The following is a 12,318-nucleotide window of genomic DNA, read 5'->3' as shown; positions in this document are numbered from 1 at the left end:
CCACTCCAGGCAGATGCAGGTTAAGATCATTCCTGGTAAGCCAGCTCGTGAGCTACATGGATATTAGAAATGGGCTAGTCCAGGTGTGAGAGTTAGCCAAGAAAAGGCTAGATGTAATGGGCCAAGCGGTGTTTAAAAGAATACAGTTTCCGTGTAATTATTTTGGAAATAATTAGCATAAGCTAAGCTAGCCATGTGGGCGGCCGGGTGCCAGGGACGCAGCCCCACCGCTCTTATTTCAACACTAACTTCTACAGTTGGAGCCGGGAATCATGGGGCTCCCGTCTCCAGCTGCTCTAGCCAGCCACCATCAGGCACTGTTCATTTGGGTATAGAATTCCTGTGCAGTGGCCCTGAGTAGCTGCTAGCTGGGTTCTTCATGTTTTTTCATTAAATGCCTCAGAGCCACTCCACGTCCTCAGGCACCTTGGCCACTTGTGACTTCATGGCTGGCTTCTGGGTCCAGTTTTTCCAGCGCTCACATATGAAGTTGGAGCAGGGTTCTGCTCTTGTCTTTACAGGAAAATACATATCTTCAAAAATTCAAGAGACCTTGGATGTTTGGATGCTGACAGAATGAAAAATAACTATCCAATAAGGATCATCAAGAAAAAGGAATGTGACTTATGAGGACAGGTGATTAAAACATATACATATATATATGTACATGCACACACACACACACACACACACACACACACACACACACACACACACATAGAGAGAGGGACCACTGAGGAGCAAGAAATCTATCAAAGCTCTGGTCCCACCGACAGGTACCTCCTGAAACAAGGGATGTCCAGAACATTCCCGAATTGTCCTGCCACAGACAGGAACATTAAATCATCAGGGAGTGACAGAGGAGCAGGATCAGAGGCAAAGGTTTTTAGAGAGAATCTGGGAACAATTCAGGAACCTCAGGCTCAGGTTTCTTAAAGAGTGCCTCTCATCCCTGCCACCATGCCTGGCATAATAGATACTTGTGATCCAGTCTAGTGGGATTTCCAACACACCTGTGAAGTGCTAGCTAACATGCTTGATGAACATTCCAGAGTGCCTAGCATGATTCCTGTGGCAACTTGCAAATAGGAGCCCATTTACCTCTTCACTGGTAAACTGTGATAACTTTGCCCCTAAGAACTATTTAACACGCCCAGTTGGAATTTCAGATGGAATTGCCGAGAAAAGGCATGGCTCCTGTTACAGAACTAAAATTGGACACCTGAATAATAAGAAATGATAATCACTTGCAATTTTGTTTCAGGAGATGTATGCTGACTTCCAATAATATGGTAGGACATAACTACAAGAGAGACGAAGAGTGATTCTGTTGCAGACTGATAGCTTGGGGAAGAGTAAGTCTCCCAGTTAGAATGCTTCTTCCATGTTTATATGGAGAGAACGTTGGCCATCTCCATGAGGGAGTTGAAATTTACTTATTGCCAGAGCAGAGGGGGCCAGCCAGGCACCGTAAGAGTGACCAGGAGGTGATAAACTTCAGTACGTTCTGCTCTCCTCTGGCCTTTTAAAACTTGCATTCCCACAGTCAAAAGTTCAGGGCAGAGCTGAGGTTCTGAATCCCTCTCCTCCACCAGAGAGAACTGACTGAAATTTCTAACTTCTGAGTTTTCTTCTTCACTGAGAGTTGACTGTTGAGGGCCATGACTCAGCTTTCTTCTCGTTTCTGTAAGGTAAACTTCAGTGCATATGGGATGCTTGGAACAGGTTGGCCAACTCATCTTGCTTTCCCCAACACCTCTCAGTCTTAGCAATGAGAGTCTTGTGTCCTGGGAATGGATTTTTTTTTTTAACCAGGAAAAGTGGACAGACAATCCGAGGGAAGATCTGTGGGAACAGATTAGTGATCCAAAGTGCCTACTGTTTATGAAACAATGGTGTTTATTTACCATTTTGTATCCCGGACTAGGATCCACTAGGCAGATCTTCTATAGGGTTTGATAATGTGTCTGTGTGACCATATTCAGCCAAGAAGTTGATTGGATAATTGGGATATTTGTGCTTTCTTTTTCCAGTGCACTCAACCCCCTAGCCCTTCCCATGTGGTCCCTCCATAGTCATTGTTTGTTTTCATTTCATTTTAATAACGGGTTAGTTGAGTTCCCTCTTTGGCTGTAGTGAGTTCTGCAGTGTAGACCCTGTCTAGCTTTTCAAAACCGAGTCCTTCAACTGGCACACTGTCCTTATGCCATGTCTTATGCATTAAAGTGACAAAAGCATTGTTTCAAAATCAAGGCACTGGAACTATAGCTCCCAGAAGAGTAACATTAGGGATTGGTTTGGGGGAGGGGACACCCATAGCTCCAGAGGAGGAGCAGGATACTCACGTGTTTGGTGCCTGCTCAGTCTCTGACTTGCAATTGTTTGATGCCATCTGTCTTTCTCTACTCAAACTCTAAATGAAACCTGAAAATGAACAGTTTGTCCTTTGTCAGAGTCTTCTGGAACTCCCTTTCTGCCTAGCTGTTGCTAAGCTCAATAAGGACCATATCTTCCTGTTAAGACTATTAAAACGACCATCTTAAATCCCACCATTCAGGAGAGAGAGGCAGGCAGATCTCTGTGAGTTCGAATCCAGCCTGGTCTATATAGCAAGTTCCAGGACAGTCAGTGTAATAAGCATAGTAAAAATGCCTTTTAGGCATGTAAAAACAACTTAGACAGGAACCCCACTACACCAAAGGCACCTGCTAGCCAGAACCTAGTGACATCACTCACTCAGACACAGGCTTAGAAACCCATAATGTCCACAACCCCATGATGCCCACTGAACAATGTGGACAAAGACCAAGAGTATTGCTCTGCTTCGCATGTCTGGAGCGACACTGCCTTAATTTGCACTGCAGAGTCTCCTCCAGGATCCTGACCCTCATATCAGAGACTTCTGTTAGAGACTGGACCTGACCTCCAGCAAAGACACCAGTCTATAGGTGAGCAGCCTTGGGGAGATAGGCTTAGGACCGCAGTTAGTAATTTGTAGAGTGTGAACCTTGTGTGATGGCCATCAGCATAATAAAATATAACTTTTGTTATACCAACTACGCATATCTACATTCTTGATCGTGCACACAGTTGGCATAGTAGGCACGATCACTGAGAGACCTTGTCTCAATAACAACACAACTGTCAGAAGGTTTTTAAGGAGGCCTCGATTGACCAGGAGATCCGGGAGATCCAATAGTCCTGTCTGCTCTCCTCACGGCACTATTTCTCGCGGAAACTGCTGTGCCAGTGTGTCTGCAGTGCAGGAATTTGAGCTGGCAAGGCGCAGCACCTGTGTGTAGGTGCTTCTCCCCTGGGCTTCCCCACTCCCATATTCAAATTTAAGGAAATGTCACAGTGATCCCACTATCCCTTCTGTCTTGCAAACTGTTCTGCAGCGACCTTCCAGTTAGTACCTTTGCAGATCACCCTTCCTACTTCCTCCTGTTCTTTAACTGGGAGACAGAATCAAGGTCTTTTGACTATCCTTGATGCACACCTCTTGTTAGTCGCCCCCACCCCCAGCTATCCCCAGGCCCTGGGCCTATGGGAAGTCTTTCATTTTTCATCGCCTGTAGACCTCCTCCATCACGGTGTTCGCTTGGCATTTTGGCTTCTTCTCTCTCTTTAAATGCACCTCACTCCTGGCTGTACCACCCCTAGTGGCCGCGCCTGCTCTCTCTTTAAGCCGGTCCCGCCGCCGCGCCCCTCCCTCACCCGTGGCCTCGCTCTACACGCCTCTGCTGCTCCTCCTCCTGCTCCTCCTCCTTTTCCTGGGCTCCTCCGCGCCGCTGCCGGCCCGCTGCGCGCTTTGCTCATCCAGCTTTGCGGACCGCAGCAGCCATGGCCGACATCAAGACCGGCATCTTCGCCAAGAACGTGCAGAAGCGGCTCAACCGCGCGCAGGAAAAGGTCAGCCGGGGGTGGCGGGCGGTGGGGCAGGTGGCGCGAGGCGGTGCTGGCGCCGATGGCGGTGCTGGCTTCTGGCGGGCTGCGCGCTGCAGGGCCGCTGGTCCAGGTGCGGCGAGCTGCGGAGCCCGGGAGGGAGTAGATGGAGGAGTCCCCTGTCTCTGCGCCCAGTGATTGCAGCCAGGCAGGATCCATTCAGGCAGGGTGGGCACGGCACGGCGGAGGGTACGCCGGGGACCAGCAGACTCCCGGTCTCCCGGTCACGGAGTGCGCCAGACCACCGGAGCTCACTTAGGGTGGCCGCTCTCCTAGTCACGCCTCCGGGGACCAGAGGTGGCAGGTGCAGCTGCTCTCTGGCTGCACCCTGAGCTGCTGTTCCCTGGCTCCTCATCTCTCAGCGCCTGACGGCTGCACCTCCAGAGCTCGGGCTCTCCCGCACGCAGCTCAGGCGTCCGTGGCCGCAGATCCGGGAGGGAGATTGTCGCATCCAGTTTTCCTGGGTGGAGGTGTTGTGCCTGTTTGAGTGGGGTCGAAACGAACGACTTAAGCAGAGAAGACACCCAGACTTACATAGACCAATGGGACGGATAATAAACAATCAACACCTTCGTTCAGTGCTTAACTGGAGTTCCGAGAGAATGCACACTTTCTCCCTCTGAATCCGTGTCCTTTTTGAATCCAGTGCCCTCTGGAAGGTCAAAAATAAATAACCCCAATCTCAGAGTTATTTTTTTCACGTCTCTGCACAAAATGTTGGTTTCTCTGCTTAAGAAGAAGCAAAACAAACCCCACTTTTATCAGAGGGGCTAGGGTCGCAGTTGTTCGCAAGCTCCGGAGTAAATTAGCCATTGTAAATTATGTCTCTTCCTTAGGGATGTGCACAAACTCAACCCAGATCCATAGTAAGTCCATCTCTGGGCGCGCGAGGGGGGTATTTTACAAGGCACTGCGCTCCCCAGCTTCCCGGATTGCTTTATCTGACCCCTCTAATTAGAGGTCTTCATTTGTCCTGAGCGAAGGGCATTTTATATGGGAGCTTGAACATTGTATTTGAGCATGAACCTGGGCTAGTGATCCTGGGGTAAACCGAACTGCACTTATTTCATATGAGATTAATTTCTGTCCCTGGAATGAGGGTCTCTGGTGTTTTCCTGTCTTTCTGGAAATCAGATTTTCCTTGTTTCTCATTTATTCAGCACTTACCCAAGTTCAAGCTGCCCCCACTTTGGGTTGCTCCTAGAGCTTGGAAGCACTGACTGATCTCTGTCCTTCCCCCGGCCAAGGCTCAGTGGCTGCTTGTAGCCCCTCCCTCCCTGCACACATCCTGCACACATGCATCCTCCCAGTGCTGTAAGAGGATTGCATTGCTTTTAATATCTACCCAAGCTCATCCTGAACTCCACGATCCTCCTGCCACTCCCCCAGAAGCTGAATTAGGCAGACTACTTTTTCCTTCCATTCCCTGGGTGCTTGGCCAGGAAATAGCCAGATACCAGATGTTTGCCCACCTTGAGACTCAGGCAGGACTTTGTCGTCATTTTTCCACATTTTATTTCGCCCACTTGTAGCTACCCCTCCCACTAAAATAATCACGTGAATCTTTCGTCTGAGGTTTTTCACTGAGTCGGCTTTCCATCTGTGAAGTAATTTTGTGATATGGTCTGCTTTTTTACATATTAATCTAGGTCACCAGCTGTTAATATGTTCCACATAAATGAAGGAGCCTGCAATCTTTTATGACAGAGCATCCTAACCTGTATGAACTGTTGACAACTCTTTTCTTCATTTGCTTAAGGTTAAATGTCTGTTATTTTGGCAGTTGGTGGTGGTGCCCACTCTTTTATAACAGGGAGTTCAAGGGTCCTCCTACTTCACAGGGTTCTTGTTTTCTTCCCTGGGACTGTTGCTTATGTATTGTACTTGTGCTAGTGTAGGGAATTCGGACATCCAGAGGCTGAGAGAAGGGGTTCTGTCCTGACTTTGAAATTGGGCAAGATTGGAGTATGGTTGGTGCAAGGGACTACAGCTGCTCAGCAAAGCCCAACTGGCAGCTGTGCTCGCTGGAATTTCCCCATTAGTCCCCTCTTTCTGCTTCTTTGGTCTCTTCCTCCCCAGTGTAGACTCTCTATTTCACCAAACGAATGCCACACATGTCCATCAGATCCTTTGCTCCTTGGTTGGTTAAAGCAGATATTATTAATGAAGGTTGAATTTCTTTTCATCTCTGCTTCTAATGGCTTGAGCCCAGTTTGACTGCAAATGTCTTACTGAAATGACCCTTAGAGGTGACTTACAACTTTCTAAAATTTTAAAAAAAAATGTTTTTTCCCTGAATGTCAGTTAAAGTAGGAAAAATTAAATATACGTGTAAGTAGGAACTAAATCCAACAGATTAGGGATCTCATAGTTCTGCCTTCTAGAGATTTTACTGTCTTCACTTCTCAGCCTTTTGGCTAAGATGGTGTACAGAGATTGTACTATCACCTGATGTATAGTCTATTAGACTTGCCACATACATGTACATACACTTATACAACTCAACAGGCCTTCAGTGAACAATTGAGGAACCGATTATCTCATTTAATAATGGTGAAATACCTCCTATTCATGTACATATTTTATATCAGCACATAAAATGACTGAATATAATACTGGGACATACAGACTAATGAATTCTGCTTTTGGTTATTCATTTCTCAGTGTTTCCTTATATAAATACAAGCCAGTACTAGGAAGAATATTTACCCACAATCTTAATTATGACCTTAGGCCAATTTCTAAAAATAATTATGCATATTTTTATTATGGCTGAATTGCTTCCTGAGTATTTATATATACTTATTTTTCTTTCCAGCAGTCCATCAGATACTAGCCAACTCTGAGTAATAACATTTAGCTGTGTCATGGGGAAAAGTAGTTTATTATTAATGTCATTTGTTCATTCTTTGAAAACAGAACTGTTACATTCATATTTATTTTCAGTTTGTGAAACTTCCTGTTTTAGCTAAAGATTCTCCATCTTGTTATATGCAAGGGCAACAATGCTACTAATTTTAAGGCTTTTTTATTTACTTTAAAAATACTGTTTTTATGGTAATGACACTGTTTATGTCTATGAGAAGATGCATAAATCTATCAGTTGGGCAGGTAAGCTAGGATTCTGTAAACTATTAGAAAACTCCAACCAACTTAAAAAAAAAGAGGAATAGCGGAAGAGGGAGAAGATGAGCAAGGAAGTCAGGACCACGAGGCGTGCACCCACCCACTGAGACAGTGGGGCTGATCTATTGGGAGCTCACCAAGGCCAGCTGGACTATGACTGAAAAAGCATGGGATAAAACCGGACTCTCTGAACATGGTGAACAATGAGGGCTGATGAGAAGCCAAGGACAATGGCATGGGGTTTTGATCCTACTTCATATTCTGGCTTTGTGGGAGCCTAGCCAGTTTGGATGTTCACCTTCCTAGACATGGACGGAGGGGGGAGGACCTTGGACTTTCCACAGGACAGGGAACCCAGACTGCTCTTTGGACTGGAGAGGGAGGGGGAGAGGAGTGGGGGGAGGGGGAGAAGGGTAGGAGGAGGGGGAGGGAAATGGGAGGCTGGGAGGAGGGGGAAACTTTTTTTCCTTTTCTCAATAAAAAATTAATAAAAAAAGAGGAATTTAATGATGCATAATATAACAAGATAATAACTTACCTTGCACATAGTTAAATGGTTTTTACTATATTACATATATGTATTAAGCTACACACCTATGCATACTTGAATTGATATAAATGAATGCATATATATGTATTTTATACATACTAACTCACTTAATCAACTCAGGGACCTTTACTACTCCAATTTTGTAGATGAGAAACAAGTTGATGACACAATTAACTCATAGCAAATCAGATTTGCACCTGAGCAGTCCAGTGCTTGCCCATCGTACTCCATGATATTGCCTGTTGAAATTAGGACAAGACACACTTGAGGCCTACATGGAATCAACTGTCTTTCTACTTACTTCTCTTGGGGGCTCCAAGAAAGCACATGCTTTTTCTTTATAGTTCCCATATATATATTCTTCAGTGGATCTTGTATACATTTCTAAAGGTGAAAACTTCCTATTAAAATTAAGGACCAAAATCGTAGTTGGATTGGGCCCAATTCCTAAACCATCGCTAAAATAACTGGGGGTTAAAAGGACCTTTGAACAAGGTGAATTCACAGTGAAAGAAGAAAGAAGTTCAGAGCAGAAGAAAGTAGATACTGGTCTAGAAGAATAAAAGTTGGCACCAAGGGATCCTTAAGAGGCATTTTCCTTCCCAGGGTTATGTAAATAACCACAAATTTAATTATTCACCATTTAATATTTAAACATTCTTTTCTAATTAATGATTCTATTGCTTTAAAAAAAAGCAAAGATTGCTGGGTGTTTGTGGCACACTCCTTCAATCCCAGCCGTGGGGAGGCATATATGCTGGCGGATTTCTGTGAGTTTGAGGCCTGCTTGGTCTACAGAGTGAGTTCCAGGAGAGGCTCTAAAGCTACAGAGAAATCCTGTCTTGAAAAACATAATGAAACAAAGTGAAACAAACCAACAAAAAAAAACCTCAAAAATATTAGTAAGAAGTACTTACCAGTGTCTGTCCTGCCCTCCTCAATCTCTAGCTTTGCTTCTTAGAGACAATTCATACTAACCACAAGATTTCTTAAAATTGTGTTTCCACAGCTCAGAAGGGGCTTAGCCATCCATGCTTAGTGACAGATAAGGACTCAGGTCATTTGCACTCATCTCTTTATTTCCCCTTCCCCATCACATGCTATAACAAAAACGGTGACAAATTCAGCTAGTGAGTGTCTGTGTATGGATATCTGCATGGTGCCTCTAGATCAAGTGACTAGGTTGTTTATGTCATTCTAACACTAATCTGTCCTCTTCCTTTTCTAGTCCTTTGGCTTTTTGTGTTCAAGCTTTTTAATTCCCTCGGTGTTGATTCTGTTAAGAGAGTTTATTCCTCAGTTGCCAATTACTTATTGGGTAATTTTGTTTATTTCCTTTAGGGACTTGTTTCTTGAAGTCTATTGCATGTCTTTCCTTTGCATGGTTTATATTTTTCTTTTTTATGGAAAATATTTGTATGTTGTCATATTTTGTGATTATTTCTCCCCCATATATGCCACCATGCTAAGCAGTAAATTCATCACTCTAAAGGAGACTCAAATATTAAGCTTGTTCTAATTTTTGTGAAATTATACTAAGGATTTTCCTGGTTGTTTTCTTTTCTCCCTGTGAAGCTATCAAATAATCTATAATTTTTGTGTCCCTTCCATGATGGAAATTTTATAATTACTAGGTTGAACTGTGCGGACTTTCCATGTTTATAAGTCGATCAGATATTGACAGACTTGTGTGGCTCTTCCCAATGCCAGTTGAATGAAAGGAGAAGAAAAGGAATGTTGTCTCCTAGCATATGCCTAGACATGGGGCATGGGAGTTTCCTGGGAATTCTTCCTTTGCTGGTTGTGACATTTAGGCTTATTATTAGACATAAGGATGGCTTTTACATGCATGTGTGCACATGTTTGTGTGTATATGTTTGCCTAGAATATTCTTTCTGTGAGTCTTGCCTACAGAAGAATAGCTGGTACGGCTGGGACATACCATGGTTTCCCTTTAAAAATTTCCCCGAGGCTTTGTTGTTGCTTATTCCATGTGTTACAATTTTTTTTACCTCCTTCTGAGAAGTGACTGCCCACCAAAAAGCATATATTGGAACTTAATCCTCAGATAACAGAATTGTAAAGAGGAGCCTGGGGAGGGGCTTAGGTCATGAGAGAGACATGAGCCTTTGGGATGGATGAATGCTGACTCACTAGGGCTTGTGGCTGCTGTGTGATCGCTTGTTCTTTCTTGTACATCAGTCTCCTGCCATGGGATTATAGGGGATGAAGGCTCTGGTCATATGCTGGTTCCTCTGCCTTAGATATTCTAACATCTGGAACTGTGACAGATAAATCTCTGTTCATTATACATTATATATTTTCGGGTATTTTGTTATCAGACCAGGACATCTTCTCTTCAGACACCTTTCCCCACTCTGTTAGAATTAGGAATTGTGAAAATGAGAAATAATCGTTCATAGGATATTCTTGTTCGAGTGAGGTTTTCTTTGATTTTTTTTTCCCCACAAAGCCATATGCCCATGCATCTTCCTTTCTCCAGTATAAGAAGAACTGAGAATTAGGATGACAGGAAGTTAGGTTTAAACAATAAGGAATGTGACTATTATGCTTGTAACATGACCTATTTGGGGAGCTGTGTATGTTTATATGCAAACAAGCATGTATATGATTTTATATATCAATATATACATGCCATTAAGTTTTACATAAAGTAATATTTTAAGGTACCTTGAAAAGGAGGAATTAGGTATGGGAACATGTATTTTTAAAATTTATGTATTTTTCTCACTTCTTAAAGTGGAAATTTCTATGCAATTATTCAGATGCAATTTAAAAATTTCTAGGCACTTATAACAGGAATCATTTGAGTAGAACTCTGAAGAAAGTAAGTGGGCTGAAAGGTTTCTGTGCAGGGAATGAAGATATAAAACTTCCTATGCCATAAGTACAGTTTTCTCAACATTCTTCATAATGTTTAACATCACAGGATGAAAATGCAGACATCACAGGGCTCAAGAAATCTACTTGTTAAAGATTGTAATGGCTGTACATATAAAATATACCTATATGTGGTACCACGCAGAATTAGAGTACTAATAATCACAACTTCTGGGAACACATTGGTGGGCTGCCTTTCAACAAGAAAATGCTTAACCTGCACTCTTATTGATTCACATTCTAAATTTAAGTCTTCTCCTTAGCTGGAATTGTACTTCTTGAACACATTTGAGAAAAAGCTCTGTTTTGGAAAGCCGTATGAAGCCATAGATAAGGTCTTAGTTTTGTGATAATTAAAATGTTACTCCATAAGCATCTACCAGTCTTGGTTATCTCCACAGTACTTAGAATAGATATGCAAATATCAGAAATCCACAATTTCAGTCGTTTTCATCTCATTCTGATACAGTTATTTAGTTGAAAGCCTTTTTAATCAGTGAAGAAGCTTGAATATAAGAAAATGAGACATATTAATAAACATATATGTGTTTTTCCTATATTAAAGTGTCTTTAATTTAATGAAATGTTCATAGCCCTTGTCTAAATGCACGTTGTGATGGCATCTAACCCCTGTCCTTACAGGATGCTAAGTTTATGCAATCAATAGTTATTCTATTGTCAAGTCAATCAGGTGAAATCTTTACTCAAGTCGAAGACATTTCTTAAGAATCTAATATGTGAAAGGCCCTTGCTGGAAGCAGACATATCTTATAATAATAACAATAATAATATTTATTAGTATTACATTAAATATTTGTGGTAACTAACAACTTCAAATGATTTTGTTGCCATTTAATCAATAAATTTTGTTATGTATAGATATTAATTTTTATACATAATCATATACTGTGTGAACATAATTTTTGTATGCAGTAAGAAATGAAAATTTCATATCACTTGCCTTATTGTGACAATCATTTTGTTGTATAGTCTGCATCTGGACCTGAACTTTCTCTGAGTTATGTCTGTACTTGAAACAAAGCAGTCAACCAAATTGTCCTCCTCATTAATACAGAAGAGCAGGAGTTGGAAGAAAGCTAAATCTTTGCACATACAAGAAACTCCATAATTATTTTTAAAAATCTTACTAAAATTTCCACATGGAAAAATAGGCTTTGTTTGCAGGGAAATAACTCCAGGAAAAGTGTTGGGAATCCTTGTATGAAGAAGGTTGATATTAAGCTAAGATCTTCTGAATGGACTGAAGGCTTTGGTCATGTAGAGTGTGGGTAGGAATGAGCTAAACATAGGATTCGGGAAATACTCCATGCCTGTCTTAGGGTTTTTATTGCTATGAAGAGATATCATGACCATAGCAACTCCTATAAAGGAAAAATGTTTAGTTGAGCTGATGGCTTCCAGATGAGGGTTAGTCCATTACCATCATGCTGGGGAACATGACAGCATGCAGGCAGAAATGGTGTTGGAGAAGGAGCTGAGGGTCCTACATCTTACCTTGCAGGCAGCAGGGAGTGGGCTGAAACACTGGATTGTAGCTTGAGTATATATGAGACCTCAAAGTCTACCTCCACAGCAACACACTTCTCCCAACAAGGCCATACCTGTGACAACAGAGCCACACCTGTTAATAGTGCCATTTCCTTTGGGGATCATTTTTCAAACCACCACAATGCTTCTTGCTCTTTGCATATATTCATTGAGCATAAATAAAAATCATAATATAGAACATAGAATCAACTGTAAATATTGGCCTTGTAATGACATCTCCCACCATT

General features: G+C 42.5%; 1 protein-coding gene across 3 annotated transcripts in view; it reads left to right on the top strand.

Moving 5' to 3' along the window:
- Positions 1 to 3,760: 3,760 nt before the first annotated feature.
- Positions 3,761 to 12,318, top strand: part of Amph (amphiphysin) — a 184,264-nt gene continuing 175,706 nt past the window's right edge. For all 3 annotated transcript variants that reach the window (XM_005371896.2, XM_005371894.2, XM_005371892.2), the window contains exon 1: positions 3,761 to 3,912. In XM_005371896.2, coding sequence (XP_005371953.1) covers positions 3,844 to 3,912 — 69 coding nt within the window. In that variant the 5' untranslated portion in view covers positions 3,761 to 3,843. The remainder of the gene's footprint in view (positions 3,913 to 12,318) is intronic.

Source organism: Microtus ochrogaster, unplaced genomic scaffold (assembly GCF_000317375.1).
Source record: "Microtus ochrogaster isolate Prairie Vole_2 unplaced genomic scaffold, MicOch1.0 UNK135, whole genome shotgun sequence".
In the NCBI taxonomy this organism is placed as follows: domain Eukaryota; kingdom Metazoa; phylum Chordata; class Mammalia; order Rodentia; family Cricetidae; genus Microtus; species Microtus ochrogaster.
This window is presented reverse-complemented; position numbering and strand designations above follow the sequence as displayed.